Genomic DNA, 16996 nt, shown 5'->3' with positions numbered 1-16996 from the left:
GCTTTGCATCTCCTCCCGGCTCCCTACGAGGGGGCCATGACAGCCGCTAATGGGGAACGGCCCCCGGCGCTCAAAACAAACAACACCCGGGAGCAGCTGCTGTGGATGCAGCAGAAAAGCTGCGCGGGGCAGCCCGGGTTGCGTCGGGCCGGGGCCCGACTGGAGCTGCTCGAGCCAGGCGCTGGCACCAGGCGGGTATTCCCGAAATCTCCAGCCAAAAGCGTCCACCTTGTGCCGTAACTGCGTCCGCCGGGGCGCCGCGCCTACCTGCGGGCTTTGCACGAGGCTCGGGGAGAGCGTCTGCCAGGGCTCCGGTCCGCGGGGGCGAGCTCAGCCCCCGAGCCGGCGCGGCGCACGGGAAGGACGGCCGAGCGCACGGGCTGTGCAAAGTGACACCCCTGCGCGGCCCTTCCCTCGCCTGGAAGGAAACAGATCAAAGAGCGGCCGTCGGTTGCCAGCGAGCTCTGCCCGCCCCCGGCAGCGGGAGCAGGTCGAGCTCCGGGGCCGCCCCCCAGTTAAGGAAAATGATCACTAGCCCAAGCGCCGCTCCCCTTCCAGCCCCGGGGCTTTGGGTGGAGGAGAAGGCAGAGGCTGCAGCGCGCGCGCCAGAGGGGGTCGCACGGACGGGGGAGCTGCGCCTCGTTGTTTTCCGCACGGGGAGCTGACGCTGGCTGCAGACCTCGAGGAAGACCTGCGGCCCTTTGCCAAGCTGCGGTAAAGTCTCCCCGGGAGGTCGCACTTACCCGGGTCTCTCCTGCGGATTCACCCACGTCTCGTGCGAGCCCCCTTCGACCACAGTGAAGTGTCCCCAGCACCTCCCCGGGACACGCGGCATTAAGCGCGCGGGAAGTTCCCCTTCCCTCCAGGCTCCGCGGGGCGAGCCGCTCTTCGGTGTGTTAGCGGGGAGCACACCCCGCCCCGCCCCGGCTCCGGCTCCAACTCCAACCCGCCATGCTTCGCCTGTTCCCCTCTGTCTGGGGCCCGCCTTGTCCCTCCGCCTCACACAAATGAGCTTGAAGCCGCGCTGGGCTTTTCGTCCTGGGGGCGCCCAGTGCCGCGCAGGGCCCGGGTGCATTTCGAAGCCGCAGCCCGGCGCAGAGGGAAGAAAGGCAGGACAGAAATAACTACGTAACTGAAGGGCTCCACCAAAAGCGGGAGGGCGGGTTCCCCGCGCCGGGGCCAGCTGGCCCGAGAACTCCCGCAGCGCGGAGCTGGAGCCGCGCCGCCCTGTTGCTCTCTCGGCAGAGGCTGCGCGCGGGCAGCTGCGCGCTCTTTGAAGCTGCTCTATTAACGCACCTGCCTGAGCCCCGGAGGCCCCTCAGCCGCCCTAGCCCACGGTTCGTTCACAGGCGCGAGCCGGCGGCCCCGGGAGAGCAGCTGCGGTAAAGGAAGGTTCCCCTTGCTGGGCAGAGGCGGCGGCGCCGCTTGCCCCGGGTCTGATTTAACTGGCGTTAGTCGGCATCTGCAAAGACAACGAGAAGTCCTGGGGCACCTTGCGGGCTGCCCGCCTTACCGGAGCAGGAGCTTTCCCAGCCCCCGGGCATGCGGGGCTCTGCCCAGGAAACTTCTGCTCCGATGAGCCCATAAGGTGCCGCTTCTCCCGGGGCTCGAGAGCCGCCGTTTGCTCTCTTGCCGCGCTCCGCAGCCGGCTTCCCCAGCAGCACGAATTCCCGCCTTCGAGCTGCGACCGGCCTGTGTCTTGCGAAGCTGCAACGGCTCCAGCTGCCCCCCTCCGAGACCAAAGCAAGTCCTGGGCCACCGCAGAGACCGACAGCTAGTTGGGAGCATGAGCGTTCGGGGGCAAAGAGCCAGGCAGGTGCGTGTGACGCAGCGGGTCTCTGCCCACGAGAGCTGATGCTCCAGGTGTCTAAGGTGCCCCAGGACCACTCGTTTTTCTCGAAGCCCCAGACGAACGCGGCTACCTCTGAGACTGCCCAGCTGCTCTGGCGGAGTTCAAAGGGACCTGGCAGCTGGGGATTTTCAGGGGAGAGAAGAGCCGCTACCAGCTCAGGAACTAGAAGTCCTGGGACGCTTTATGGCCTACCAGAGATTGCGGAGCATTGGAGCTTTCGTGGGCAAAGCCCCGCTGGGTCAGTGTCTGCTAAGCTCGAAGGTGCCCCAGGACTTTGCTGTTTTGGACGATACAGACTAACTCGGCTCTCCGGTGCTTAACATCCCTCAACTCTCAGCAGCCGCCTTTGAAGGGCTGAATCTGTCCTGCTGCACGGCCCAGCTGCAGCGATCTCGCGGGGCAGTTGCCTAAATCCCACCCCGCGCATTGGGAAGGGGTAAGCAGCCATTGGAACCTTGCCAATTATGCAAATCGCTCCCAGGGCGGCGTTCCCAGGCCGGCGTTTGCTGGGAAGCGTTCGCTTTGCTCGGCAGAAAGATTCGCCCCGCACGAGGGCAGGGAGACGCTGGGGCTAGAAATGATGTTGAGTCACCACAAAACCTCCCTTGTCACAACGCAGGGCGCGCTGAGCCCCCTCTGCTGGGGGAGGAAAGGACGCTGAGAGGCGTCGGGTCAGGCTCTGCTCGGGCTGCCGGCCCAGCCTTTCCCCTTGGGCGGGAGCGTCCGAGCGCGAGGCCAGGGAGCGCGCGCCTGGAAGGTGTTTAGTATTGTGCTAAATCGGTTTCACCTGCGGCGTCCACGTGAGTCATTTCTCCGGCCCGGCGACAGCCGCCTGAGCCGTTTGGCTAGTCCGCAGCTTCACCAAACCCCGGCTGTCCCGGGGCGCCTCGAAGACTTACGGTAATGGGCCGCGTGGGGGCCCGAGCCCCCGGTGCTCCTGACCCAACAGGCGCCCGCGGACTGACGGCCCTGGCCCGGGTAGAGTCATTGCTCTGGTATTTCCAGCCCCCGGGGCCCCGACCCGCTCCGCTGTGCTCTCCCCTGAGCTGCGCAGCGCAGCGCATCTCCTGCCCGGGGGCTGCCTGAGCCCTACCCAGAGGCGCCTCCGCTGGCCCCCGCTCCAGGACAGCTGGGGGCAAAGTAGCGCAACTTGCGCGCTGGGGAAGGGGCGCAGCCGGAGCGTCCCGCGGGCCAGCGCCGAGGGGGAGTGGCTGGCTCGGCACCGCCCCTCCTGCCCGCCCCGCTCCGCGAGCCGTCCCTGGGGAGGAGCTATGATAATACTAGTGCCATTAAGGGCGCAGTGGCCGGCGGAGCGCGGCGCAGTCCTGCCCCGGCCCCCAGGCCTGGCAAGCGAGGCCGCCCGCTCGGGCACTGCTCTGCCCCGCGCCCCCTGGATTTACCGCCCAGCGGCCCGGGGGCCTGAGACGCTGGACGCCATGTTGTGGAAACTGGCCGACAACGTCAAGTACGAGGAGGACTGTGAGGTGAGCGAGCCCCGGGCCGGGCGGCTGTGGGCGGCTCTCGGCCCGGCTCTGTTCCGCGCGCTGCCCGGCGCGGCGGGGGTGAGATCCAGGGGCGCCCCGTCGAGCTGGCGGCTGCCAGGCGGTTCCCTGTGGCTCCGGGCTGGGCAAGGAAAACAAGCGTCCGCCCCGCGCCCCGCAGGAGGGCGCAGCTGCTGCCCGGCCGGGCCACGTGCGGTGTAAGCGCAGGGGCCGAGTGGCCCAGCCTGGCGGCCAAGTTCCCGGCGCTGGGAGGGGCGCTGCCCGCCCCGGGACCGGGTCTCCAGCCGGCGGGAAAGCGCTTTAATGCCTCCCCGGGGCGCCCCGACGGCGAGCGGCTCCGGCGGCCGGGGCTGGGGGGGTTCGCGTCTTCCCTCGCGCTCCCCAGCCCGGAGGGCGCCGCCTCGTGCGCTCCCGGAAGCAGGAGCCCGGCCCCAATGCCCGGTAACGGGGGTCTAGTCCCGCCTTCCTCCCGGCTTTAATCTCCGACAGCGGCCGCGTCTCCCCAGCCGCCCTCGGCCGCGCCGGTCCCGTCCGCTCGGCTCCCGCCCAACAGCTGCAGCCCCCTTCACCCTCCCCCTTCCCCTTCCGCTCCGAGCCCTCGGCGCGCCCCTTCGGCTCTGCCGAGTCCGGCGCCGGCCCCCCGAGGCCGGCGGGCTGCGGTGGCTGAGCGATGGAAGGGGAGCTGGGTCCCCAAAGGGCCGGGCACCTCTGAGCCGCCCCCCCGCCGCCGAGGTGCGCCCAGAGCGCTCTGGCTGAACCGGGCCCGCCTTCCCGCTCGCCGAAGTTGGCCGCGGCTGCCCCGTGTGCGCTCCCGCGGGCCGCTGGGAAACTCGCCCGCCGCGGCCGGGCCTGACCCCAGGCCGGCGATTCCTGCCGCGTCCCCATTGGGATCGTCACCTCCCGCAGCGCCTGAGTCCCGCGTCCGCGGGGAGGAGAGGGGGGCTCGTCACCGCGCGGGAGCCGCAACCCCAGCTCGGCCTGCGGGGGGCGACTTCAGCCGGGAGACCCCCCCCCAGCGCGGGAGAGAGCCCGGCCCTGGTCCTGCCGCAGGGAGTTCCGCAGCCCACTTCGCAGCTCCCGCACTAACCCCGCGTCCCTTTGCTCCCCAGGACCGGCACGACGGGAGCAGCAATGGGAACCCCCGGCTCCCGCACCTCTCGGCCGTCAGCCAGCACTTGTACAGCGCGGCGCCCCCGCTCTCGCACTCCGGCACCTCCGACTTCCAGCCCCCTTATTTCCCGCCCCCCTACCAGCCGCTGCCTTACTCCCAGTCCGGCGACCCCTACGCCCACCTCGGGGACCCCTTCTCCATGAACCCGCTCCACCAGCCGCCGCCGCCGCCCAGCCAGCAGCAGGCCGCCTGGCCCGGCCGCCAGAGCCAGGACCCCTCCGGCCTGGCGCATCACACCCGGCCCGGCCTCGTCCCACATCTCTCGGCGCTGGAGAGCGGCGCGGCCGGGGGCAGGAGAGAGACCTACCGGCGCTCCGACCTGCTCCTGCCCCCCGGCCACGGGCTGGACCCGGCCACGCTGGCCGAGAACCTGGGGCTGCACGAGATGGCGCATCAGCTGGAGGAGGTGCAGGTAAGCCGCGCGCCGGGGACTCTAGCCCGGAGAGCATCAGCCCTGGGGCGCGCGGGGGCTGCGGAGCGCTGCTGGGCGCAGCGGTCCCCTTTCCGCCGGGCCGGGCCGGGCCGGGGCCGTGGCTAAGGCACTGTCCCTCCCTTCTCTCCGCAGAGCGTGGAGGAGCAGCACGTGCTCATGCACGACCAGACGGTCATTCGGAAAGGTCAGTAGCTGGCAGCGCCGGCGAGCCCTGGACACGGGGCTGGTGGCGCCAGGGGCGCGGCGCGGCGCGGCTTCGGGCAGGGGCAGGCCGCCCGCACTCGGCTCTCCGAAGGTGGCCTTGACCAGCGGGGGCCTGGGGAACGGGCCTGTGCCCGGGGATCCGGCCGCCAACCCCCCGCGGGCTGGAGTCGGACTCGCAGAGCGCGCCCGGGTTCGTTGCTCTCCGGCTGAAACGAAAGCGCAACGGCGCCCGCGGATCGGGTTTGATGCGAGCCCCGGGGCGGCGCGGGGCAGCTGGTTCGGCGTTGGTCAGGTCGCTTGGCCCGGGGCGTTGTCATCCAGGGGCCGTGCAGCTGTCGGAGCCGGTCGGGAGCGCGGCGGGGCTCAGCTGTCTGAAGGGGCAGAGCTGGGTTCTGCCGGACGCCGGTGCGGCTCGGGGGGCGCGCAGCGCTGCGGGGGTGGCTGCAGTCCTATCCCGCTGCGGGCTAGTCGCTGCCGGTTAACCCCTTCGGGCACTCCGCCCGTAGCAGTAGCTGCACTTCGTGGGGAGGCGAGTCCGATCGATTTACAACTGAGGTTTCCCGTCTCTTTGCGCTGCCCCTGCTCATGGGAACGGCCGAGCCGTTGGTCCACCTTTTGTTAGCCGTTCTCAACTGTGGATACTGCAGTGTGGGAAGGAATACCTTGGAGGGTAATTAGTAGGAGAGGGGTAACATCTCTGAACGGACGCTCCACCTACGGGGAGAGGAAAATCAATACTTCCCCCTCCCGCTCTTTATCCTGCTCTAAGCAGGACGGGGGACATCCCTGTGCCTTTTGTTTGGGCGACGTTTTGTCAATAGCCGAAGGATACAAGTTTCTGCACCGCGGTTGTATCTGGTTTGCTGCACCGCTGTTGGTTTTCATAAGCCTGATTTTGCTAACATCTAGGGTATGAGTGTCACTGGTGCGTGCTGAGTTCTGACTGCAGGTTTAAGGCAAATACTACTATTCTTTATTTAATGCATTAGAAGGGTAGCACCTTGGTCTTTGGGTGCTGCAGGACTCCTGGTTGTTTTTGTGGATACAGACTAACAGACTTATTTGGGTATAAGCTTTCCTGGCACTGGAAATTACAGAGACCCACATAAATCTATGCATATGAAGAAGTGGGGTTTTTGCCCAGAAAGGCCCATGCCCAAAGAAATAAAATCTCTCTGGTGCCTCCTTTATTTTCTTGAAATGTACTGTGGCAACAAAACTAGCCACAGTCCATTAATAGTCACTCGGCTGTAGTGAGGCTCACTGTGGCATTGCAGATCAGGATAAGATCTGGTGGTGAATGTTTCATAGAAAACTAATGTTCGGTCCACTGAATCTTGTCATTCCCTCCTTGTATCAAATCCCTGCTTTTTCATCTGGCTTCCACAGGTCCCATTTCACTAACAAAAACCAGCTCGCTGAGCCTGCCCTGCCAGAAGGATGGTTTAATCGGAGTGGTGATAAACCCCAATGAAGTGTTTTGTTCTGTTCCGGGGAGACTTTCTCTGCTGAGTTCCACATCCAAATATAAAGTGACAGTAGCAGAGGTTCAGAGACGGCTGTCCCCTCCAGAATGTCTCAATGCCTCATTACTAGGAGGAGTACTTAGAAGGTAGGTAACACCCCCCGCCCCCAGCCCCATGACTTTAGTTAGTAATCCTGGCTGCTGTCAATCTTTCTTGCAGCCTGGTACAAAAATGAACGTGAAATACAGCTGAAAGACTTTTTTATGAAACTTTAAAACAAAATAACACTGAATTCTAATAGGCTTTGGAAATAAAACTCCTTCTTTGCACCTCTGGCACATCCCAAAGTGAGGTGCTATAACAGTTCTCACAACAAATTCTCATTCCCTGTTAAAATCGGATTCCATAGCTGAAACCACACCAGGAGAATTTTCTTATTTCAGTGACAAGTGAGCTCACTGTAAGAGTGTCTTGGGTAGTGTCTTGGTACATAACTTGTCAGACGTTTTCCATTGCCTTATTTTTATGAATAATTTAATTCATATTATGCCCACTTATTACAGCTGGTACATTTTTATTGTGGTATAAACTTAAAGACAAAACATTTGATTTGGTTTTGACACTGAGGGGTTTGTGGGAGAGCCTTTTAAAAAAGTAGGTCGCGGAAAAACAAAGAACCTGCTTTTTATTCTCATCCCTCCAGTAGATCTTCATTAAATGTCAGTAATTTGATTTTCCCCATCTTTTAAAATAACAAGTGTGTTATCCTTGAAGCTAAGTAGGGCCACATCTCTCACACTCTGTCTACTTTCAGAGCCAAATCTAAAAATGGTGGCAGATCATTAAGGGAAAAACTGGATAAAATTGGCTTGAATCTTCCAGCTGGTAGAAGGAAAGCTGCAAATGTCACATTATTGACGTCTTTGGTGGAAGGTCAGTCCTGGTGGGGGCTGGGGAAGGAAGGAGGGTATTGTTTTGTTTTGAAATAATAAAAGGGCTTTTCTCTGTCAGGCTGACAAAGTGTAATTCAGTCTTGTGTACTTGATTTGTCAGTTTTTATTGCAATTTTTTTTGGGTCCTCTGTACTTGGAAGTGAGATTGAGCTGATGACATGGGTCTGTCCCACAAACGCTCATTGCCGAATAAACTATTTTGTTAGTCTTTAAAGTGCTACATTTTTGTTGCTTTGTTTTTTTGAAAGTGTAATTCAAACATTGAGAAAATGCTGATCAAGGCTAGGAAATCTACAGGCAGAACAGCATCATTTTAGAAACAATAAGAAACTATAAAACTATGCTGTCCATTAGCATCCCAATGCTAATGTAAATGTGATAATTTTTTTGGGGGGCCCTCCTTAACTTTAGTTGTTCATGCCATCTTTCATATCAAATATGCATCTCCTACTATATTATGTTTTAAACTTGATCATAGCTGAACTGTGACTAGTGATCTAAACTATTGCATTTCGGTCAGCTTTCGTTCACTGAAGCCATTCTGTAAACTAGGGAATGCTACATAGCTATTTCCATAGTGCTGTGAAATTGACAGGTGTGAGAACAACTCCTTTATACCAAGCAGTTTTAAAGTCCCCCATGGGACCCAGCTATTTAGTCTTTGCAAAGGTAGAGAAGAGATGGTTTGGGGCAAGGGGGGAGTGCAGGGGAAGCTTTACCAATTCTGAGGTTTTTATATATTAATTAGTTAGCTTGGCTTCCCATTGGGAGATTTCAAAGCACTGAATCAGTGAACTACCTCAATCACAGCCTCAGAAGTTTTGCTAATAAACATGCATATAAAATGAGATTTACAGCTTTTTGACTTCCTGATAGGAAACTGGAGCCCATTTAATTTGCATGTTATGTGTAAGCTGTGCCTTTTTTTAAAAAGCCACTTCTTGATGTTGCTATTGTTAATAGAATGGAAGGAGCAATTTAAATGTGAACAATACTCTGAAAATAGCATTGCCCATTTTTAAAAGTCTACTTTATCTTGAAATACTGTACCAATTTTTACTGTATTAAATCCTTAAGGAAAAATAGAATTCGTAGACCAACAACAGCAAGAGAAAGTGTCTAATACATTAGCTAGTTTGTATATTACATGCAGTAATATAGTTCACAATAAAATTCAGGATTTTTGTTTGAATAAGTTGCTTTAATTAACCAACAGTAGCCTGTTTCTCTCTTATTAGGTAACATATCTGCTGATGGTTTTAATACAAGTATGCCAAGTCTATTTAACTTCAAAATTTTACTGACATAAATTGAGATTAATTGCCAGCTATGTAAGGATCATAAGAATATATGCCTATTAATCATTTTAAGGTGATATTCTATTGGTAGCCATGCTATCTAGCTAAACGCAGAGACCCCATGTATTGTCCTCTGCTACAAAAGGAACCAGAATAATTATTTTGTGCAGATTTTCTTAGTCTCTTTCTCTGATTTGGATTATCTATTAATTGGGAGATAACAAACAGTATGGGGAAGCACATAGGGGCAATTGCCCTTTCTAAAGTGGGGGACTTTGAGAATTAAAAGTTTTTGCCGACGTTACTGTTGTCTTCTAACAGTGAAGGTCTATTATTGGATCTAAAACATTCACCTTATCGCGTGTCCCCACCCCAGGTGAAGCTGTACATCTTGCTCGTGACTTTGCTTATGTATGTGAGACAGAGTTCCCTTCCAAAGCAGTGGCAGAATATTTAACCAGACCACACTTGGGCCGTAATGAAATGGCTAACAGGAAAAACATGCTGCTTGCTGCAAAGTAAGTATTGAGGGGAGAAAACATTCTGGGTGCCAGGAAGCATTTCTGTAAAGTAATATTAGATTTTTGCTTTTACTAAAAACCAAAGTTCTGTGCATCTGTGGTACTAAATACCACAGAGTCAGCATAAGCCCTTATGAGATGGTTCTTATTTTCTCTATAGAAACGACATTAAACATCTAAGCTACTTCTGTACAAGGGGTTTTTTCCAGGAAAACTGGACTTTTTTTCAGAAAATCCCACAGAGCGTCTACATGCAAAATGTGCTTTGTTGACAGTCTGACAAAACCAGGCACATCCACAGGCAGCGTTATACCTCTCTGTGTTCAGGTATAACTCCTTTCTTGATAGCGTACTGCCAACAAATATCCGTGTAGATGGTCTGGGACCTTTTTGTTGACAGACAGGCTTCCAGTTCACTGGAAAGCCCTGTTTGCAGAGCTTCCGGTCAGCTGTTCTATCCAGTCTGGCTGCTCTCTGACAGCAGTTTGCTCTTTCAGTCTGCTTTTACGCATAGATGCAATCTGTCAACTGAAGTTTTGCTGGGAAATCCGTTCCAATAGTCACAATGTTTCTTGTGTAGATGTAGCCCTACAGAATAAAACAGAAGATCTTTTCTATACATCCATTTGATTTTAATACTCTATAACCATGGCGTCCAGCATGTAGATATTTGGCTGTTTGAATCTGGCTAGGTGGCTTGAACAATACATATATTTTCAGAATAATGTGGCTACGTTGCTACAAATTCAGAGCTGGTGGGATTTAGGGTCTAATGAAATAAGATATAGCAGCATTTCCCGAAGTGTGGTCTGCAGCCCAGTACCAGTTCTTTGGGGGGGCGGGAAATAGCGGTCCTTAGAAAATATACAGATTATTGCACATGATCTTATTATTTTGGTACATTTCGTATTTTCCTGCTTAATTAAGGTAATAACAATAAGTTAAGCACTTAATGATATAAATCTTGTTATAAAATTCTTATGTACTATTACTTAGAACATATAATGAGCAGTGAAAATCTATTAATTTTTCATTCATTGTTTTTTTTATATGCCTGTATATTTTTGGGCCGAGAAAAAAGGTACTGAAAAAAAATAACAGGTTCCACCTATATAAAGTTTGGGAAACCTGGTATGTAGGATATAATGAAAACCCATTGGTGTCAAGAGGGAACAACATTGACTTCAGTGTGCCTTACATCATGGAATATGGAATGTCATATTTAAGAGGTTTTGTGGGACTGATGCAAACGCTAGTTTTTTGTACGCTACAATAAGTTTTTTTTTATTTTTTAAACAAAGTGCATCACTTTGTGCATCTTGCTGATTCCGTGAAGTTCACCCAGTGTACGTGCAAAGAACAGAGGAACTTAAAAATAATCTATAACTTTGGCCCCTAATCCTGCAAACACATGTGCATGTGAGTAACTTTATGTGCTTGAGTAGTTGTATCGAACATTCACGTGGCTTGTTAAATTGTATTGTTACGTGCATAAGTGTTTGCAGGATCAGAGACTCTGGTTTCTGATGAAGAGGGTAAATTAAATGCCCCAGTTCAGCTGCTTAATCCATTGCAAATCACTTATGTGCATCTGTGGAAATTCTCACACACACTATCCCTAAATTGATTTGAAAAAAAAAATGGAGTAAATGAAGCAGAACCAGCCAGACACCAAAGCAGGAAGGACTACACTGTGGAAAGTGTGTGCGTGCACATATATACACAGAGAGAGAAAGAGTGTGTGTGTATAAAGTTTATAAGAAACTGACATTCATAGACTTTAATTCTAAATTGTAATAGAGTGTAATTGAGTTCTGAAATCTGTTTGCTACACAGTCTGCATTGTTGCTTATTTCATTGTAAAGGATTCTGTATCTCACTCTTTTTCTTAATCCTAAATCCTCTGACAGAGTGCTGTGCACTTTCTAGCATAAAGTATAAACCCTTTTGTGTCTTGCAGGCAGATATGTAAGGAATTCACAGACCTCCTCACTCAGGATAGAACTCCTCTTGGAAACACTAGACCTAGCCCAATCTTGGACCCAGGCATCCAGGGTTGTTTGACTCATTTTAGCCTCATCACACATGGCTTTGGGAGTGCTGCCATTTGTGCTGCCATGACATCTGTCCAGAACTACCTAAATGAAGCATTAAAAATTGCAGACAAAACATATATGAACACTGGCGACCAAAGTCCTACAGAAACCAACAAAAGCATTGATAAACTGGATAAGCACCGGAAGTAAAATGAAGGGAAGCCAGACTTTCAAACTGTTCTTTCAAAACACAGACTGGGATCTTCTTGCCTACAGGGCATGTCGAAATGTGGTCGCTTCCCCCTCTCCCACCCACTCTTTTTTTTTAAAACCGAATATCTTATTCAGGATCTTAACTCCTTCTGGACCTGTAAGACAAGTCTTTTTAAAGCTGCAGTGTGTCCCTTACCTGTGGAATCTTTTACCAGAAGATAAGCACTGGGGGCAAGTGTATTAAAATCCTTTGCTGTTAAAGTGGTGCTATAAAGTCTTTGGTGGGAAAAATACTAAGTGATATTTAGAGTTTTCAAACCTCTAAATATCAGAAGGTGATCAGCTACTGTGTATACTTTTGGGGTATGGATTTTGGATGGAATACTCATCATTATCTCGAAAACCTTCAGGTTTTTAGTCTTTAATACCAACAATAACCATGAGGCAGTATTAAACAATGGTATTCAAATTTATGTACATGGTATATTTTTATAAACACATGGTGAATAGCAAGCTCATTCTGTTCTGCTTTATTTTCAGACTACCCTAGAAAAACTGAAATCCAGGTTAAAGGGAAAAAACTATTTGATGCATTTGACATGCTTATTTTAATTTTTAATTTTTATGGGAATAGTCAGGCTTTTAAAAAGTGCATTTGCCTACAGTAGATATAGTCTTTAAAACAACCAACCAACCCCACAAGAAATTGCTAGTGCAAACTGAAAATAAATGCTTTCAAAATCTTTTTTTCAGTCTAAGGATATTGCAGCTTTATTTGTATATTTATATCAGGTCTTGTTTTTAAATTGAAAAAGAAAACTTGAAAAAATAGGCACATACTGTAACTTTTTTTAAAAAACAACATTGTTTGCCTATTAAGGAAAAATATAGATATATAAATATATTTCCAGGGAGACTTTATGTGTATTAAGGGAAACAGTGTGTTGAATGTACATATTTATTTATGTGTAATTTAATGGGATTTGTAAATAATGGTGAACTTTTTAATACTTTTTTTTTATAAATGGCTTTCAAATTTTAATTTTGGTAAGTATTTCAAAGGTAATGGGGTAAGCTAAATACACCTTAAGGTTTATGCACAGGTATGTTATACAGGGTATTTAAGATTTGTTTTGTTTTTAATTTTATTTTAAATTCTCAATTCTTGCCACTGAATATTCGATCTAATCTGAGAGGTATGTTCACAAAGCAATAATTTTGTGTACCTGTCACCTGATAACTGAGTAGGATGAGTGCGTGAGGTATGGTGTGTCTGTGAACAATGGAGGTTCTGAACTACTCTTTGCATATTTGTAAATTTTTCCAATATAATTCTGATGTATATGATAACCATATAATAAAGTATTCTGGATAGAAGCACTGAATATCTTGTTACCTGGACAGTGTTTTCTTTCCATATTTTGTCAGCATGGGACACTAGAGGACGTTGTGTATTGTCATAATTACAGCACTTTGTTCAGATGAACAAAACAGAAATATGTAGCTGTTTGCTAGTAAAACCAATGGTTTCAATTAAATGAATCATGTATCTCCAAGAATTTTTTTTTTTTTTTTAAACCAAACTATGCCATGTGTCTGCTTAAACTAGAGGCACATCTTAAGGCTTTCTTTTAACAAAAGTTTGACTCAGGCAACTTTTACGTTCAGTTCAATCAATCAGAATTTTATAGGGTGTGTCTACACTAGGAACTAACTTCAAAGTTAACTACATCGAAGTAGCCAGTAGAGAATCTGCACGCATTTTTTTTTCCCCCTTACTTCGAGCCCAACTTCAAAGTCCTTACTCCATTCCCAGGAATGGACTAGTGCCTTGCTTTGAAGTTTAACTTCAACGTCGGGCGTGTGTAGATCCTCATCTTCACAGTTGCTCACTTTGTACTTTTGAAGTAAGCAACTTCAAAGTTATTTTTGTAGTGTAGACACAGCCTATATGCTTAATGATATATGTTTGCAAATATGCTTGGACCTGTTTAATATGGCAACCCTGGGAACCAAGATATGCCATATTAAAGATGGTTATGCTGGAGGGGGTGCAGTGGGGTCTGGGCATGGGGCAGGGTGTTTGCCTGGTGCTCCACTCCTGGGGCACACATGGTGTCACATCCCCTATTGCTCCTGGGTGTGTCCCCCATTCCAGCAGGAAACCGTCCTGGAGAAGCAGTTGCCCTTTCTCCAGCCGAGGGGGGGTGGCAGTGTATAAAGTAACTTCCTCCGTATCACAGGTGTTCCCGGATTAGGGATACCCAGTGTACAGAGATTTGAGTACCTTGAATGTGAAACTGATATCTGACTTCCAGTATTAACCCATTTTATGAATTTGGTGAAACCAAGGCCCAAGAAGCTTGGTGATACAGTGCCTAATCCACAAGAGAAATTTGTGGTAGGACTATAGCTCAGTAGTTAGCTCACAACCATAGCTTTAAAAGGCCAGTGTTCTCAGTCCTTGAGCCTTTCAAGGGCCTGGGGCAGGTTAATTAAAAAAAAAAATCTGTCAGGGATGGTGATAGGTCCTGCTGTGAGTGTAGGGGACTGGACTTGATGACCTCAATGACCTCTCAAGGTTCCTTACGCTTAGATGCAGTACCCTCAGGGGCTAGAGTCAAGTGTGTAGCAGCACTTTCACCGTGGAGCTGAAAATGGAATAAGTTGATTATTTAAAAAAAAAAAAATACTGGAAGCGAATATTTATACACACTGATAGGCCCCTCAGCATCTCACCAGGCTGACAGGAAAGAACAAAACTTGGTATGGAACTGTGAATGAATGACGATTACGTCAGACTGAGATGACTCTGTTCTAACAGTTTAAAAAGCAGATGGCAAATAAAAATCCAAAATGCATTGTTTTGTGGGGGGGGAAAAATCCCCCTGTGGTAGGAGGATTTTTTGGGATTGTGGGGAAGAGGCTGATTCATGAAGTTTTGAATACTTGAGTTGGCAGTCTCTGTTCCCAACCCCCACTCCTACCCCTCTGGGAGCAAACCCGACAATTGAAATAGAGGTTTCTGGAAAATACGCTTAAGTTCATTTGTACGTGTAGCAGTGTCATGATGCCCTAATGTAGGTGGGGCTGGGCTCTTTGATAGGTACAAGTCCCGAATAAGGATGTTGTCTGCCATAAAGTCTGTACGCACTAGGTCAGTTTTCCTTAAACTTTTTGAGGCTGTGGAACACACCAAACAATATTATTTTTTGTATAACACCTATGAAAATTTTCTTCAAAAAATCATGAGACCAAAAACCAAACAGCAAAACCAAAAGGAAGTTAATTTAATCAGGTTTCATTGCAATGAAGAAGAAACTTTTTATCTGGTTTTAATAACGGACAATATAGACATGCGCTGCATGTCATTGCTAGTTGCTACTGCTGCGGCAAACCTGAGAGTTTTCCATGGAACATAGTTTAAGAAACACTGCAGAGGTAGATCTGGCAAATGGGGGAGAAGAGAGCTTCTAGAGGTCACCCTATTTTTTTTCTAGGGAGGGGGGAGGAGGAAGTTGGGGGTTCTGTTTGTTTGTTTGTTTTTTTTAAATAGACTTTCAATTAATGTCTTTTTTTTTTTTTTTAAATGAGATTTTTCCATTTCTGTGAAATTGTTGAAACAATTTTTTTCTAATATGTGCATGGGGAAACAATCCTGCTTTCTCTCTCTAACTATTCCCCTTCTCCCAAAAAAACGGGAGAAAAGTATGTGTGTGTTGCCTTCCCTGTACAATGACAAATGGGAGAGGACAGGAGGAAAGAAGCCTTCACTCCCATCTCCTTTTATCCTCATCAGCTGTAGTGGGACAGGAAACAGAAACCCAAAGAAATGAAGTGATTTGTTTTAGGCTATCCAAAAGGTCATTTGCAGAGCTGGGGAAAAATCTAAAAAGTCTTGTGAGTCGGAGTTTGTGTCCAAAGCACAAGGCATCATGGTTCAATTTTTTTCTACAGCGATGCCCTTTCAGAGTATGAAAGCAAGATACTTTAGATTTGCTCCCAGACAATGGAATCTTGCTTTTTTTTATTGCTACACAAAACCAAGCTCTGAAATAATTGCCCCTTGGGATTGGAAATAAGGATGTTTCCATTTATTCCTATGTGCATTCGAGCAAAACCAGCCAATTGTCTAGCGGACTGACTAGTGTTCTATTTATATGTCAGAACATTAGGAAAGTTGAGTTTCCATTAACTTAATGCCTTTGCCATACTGTATATTTCAGATACCACATTATTTGAGGCTCAATTACCAAATCAGCAATCCCAATGATATAATAGAAGAGAATTTTGTTCTTGTCCTACAGTCACTCAACAGAACTGCTAAACTGACCCAAAATCATCTGTCATCCAAAATTATTAGTCTACAAGCTACTGTAAAGCTTTCCTTAATTTTTATGATAAGCTTGACTTGACTAAACAACACTGTCAAAGAAGCTAACAAAATACGTAAGAGAATAGCTGACATTCAGACTTCCTCTGTTCTTATTGCCTGAGAATTTCTTTTGTGTTTCAAATTCCTGTGCCTGGTCTTGGTTCTATATTGTGTTGTCTTCTATTTCAGAGCTGTTTAAAAAAATCAGATTTCCTTTTCCGTGGGAAATTGTGAGATTGACATTTTGTTTCATCTCATGTTAGGATGAAAATTAGAAATCTGAATTTTCTGCAAGGAAAAACTCTAGAAAATTATTTTGATAAAAATGTTTTGGATTTGATTTAAAACCTCATGAAGTCAGGATTTAAATATTTTGACATTACTGAAATAAAATGGCTTGATAATTTCTCTGCCTCTTTACCATTCTCATGCTCTGAATATTATATCCCCCTTTGGCTGTATGGCCACTTGTGGTGGGCCCTGCTTCACTCCTTCATTTTTCCACTGCAATTCTTAGGCAATATCTACAGTAGGGCAAGTAAGTTGATTGCAGATATGCAATTCTAGCTACAGCAACTGCATAGCCTGAATCGTATCTGCAATCGACTTACCTGGCCCTTTTGACTGGAGGTCTATGAGAAGACCTCCCTTACTGAGAGTGGTACAGGGGTTGATGCTGACCCCTGATAGGTTGATTTTTGCATGTCCCTACTGGACACACAAAATTGAACCCTGGAAGGTCCCTGGAGGGAAAAGTGAAGTGACTCGACCAAAGACCCCTGCACACTAGTCGCAAAACTGGCAATAGAAACTAGGTCTCTTAACTCCCTGTCTAGTGCCCTGTCCTCTAGCGAACAGCACCCCAGAAAGCAAACATAAGAAAAGCAGACTTGAAGATGGGTTGGTGTTACATTTTCTTGTAGACTTTTTAAGGGGATTGTAAACCCCTACAAGGAAAAGTGCACATTTCAC

At 49.4% G+C, this 16996-nt stretch overlaps 1 protein-coding gene across 1 annotated transcript; it reads left to right on the top strand.

Moving 5' to 3' along the window:
* Positions 1-3252: 3252 nt before the first annotated feature.
* TFAP2C (transcription factor AP-2 gamma) lies at positions 3253-13006 on the top strand. The gene is made up of 7 exons (XM_075011638.1): positions 3253-3336; positions 4464-4937; positions 5091-5142; positions 6552-6774; positions 7443-7561; positions 9256-9397; positions 11361-13006. The coding sequence occupies exons 1-7, from the start codon at positions 3289-3291 to the stop codon at positions 11644-11646; spliced, it is 1344 nt and encodes a 447-aa protein (XP_074867739.1). The 5' UTR covers positions 3253-3288; the 3' UTR covers positions 11647-13006.
* Positions 13007-16996: the final 3990 nt, after the last annotated feature.

Source organism: Carettochelys insculpta, chromosome 17, assembly GCF_033958435.1.
Source record: "Carettochelys insculpta isolate YL-2023 chromosome 17, ASM3395843v1, whole genome shotgun sequence".
In the NCBI taxonomy this organism is placed as follows: Eukaryota; Metazoa; Chordata; order Testudines; family Carettochelyidae; genus Carettochelys; species Carettochelys insculpta.
Note: the sequence above shows the minus strand (reverse complement) of the source record. Positions and strands in the feature narration are given on the sequence as shown.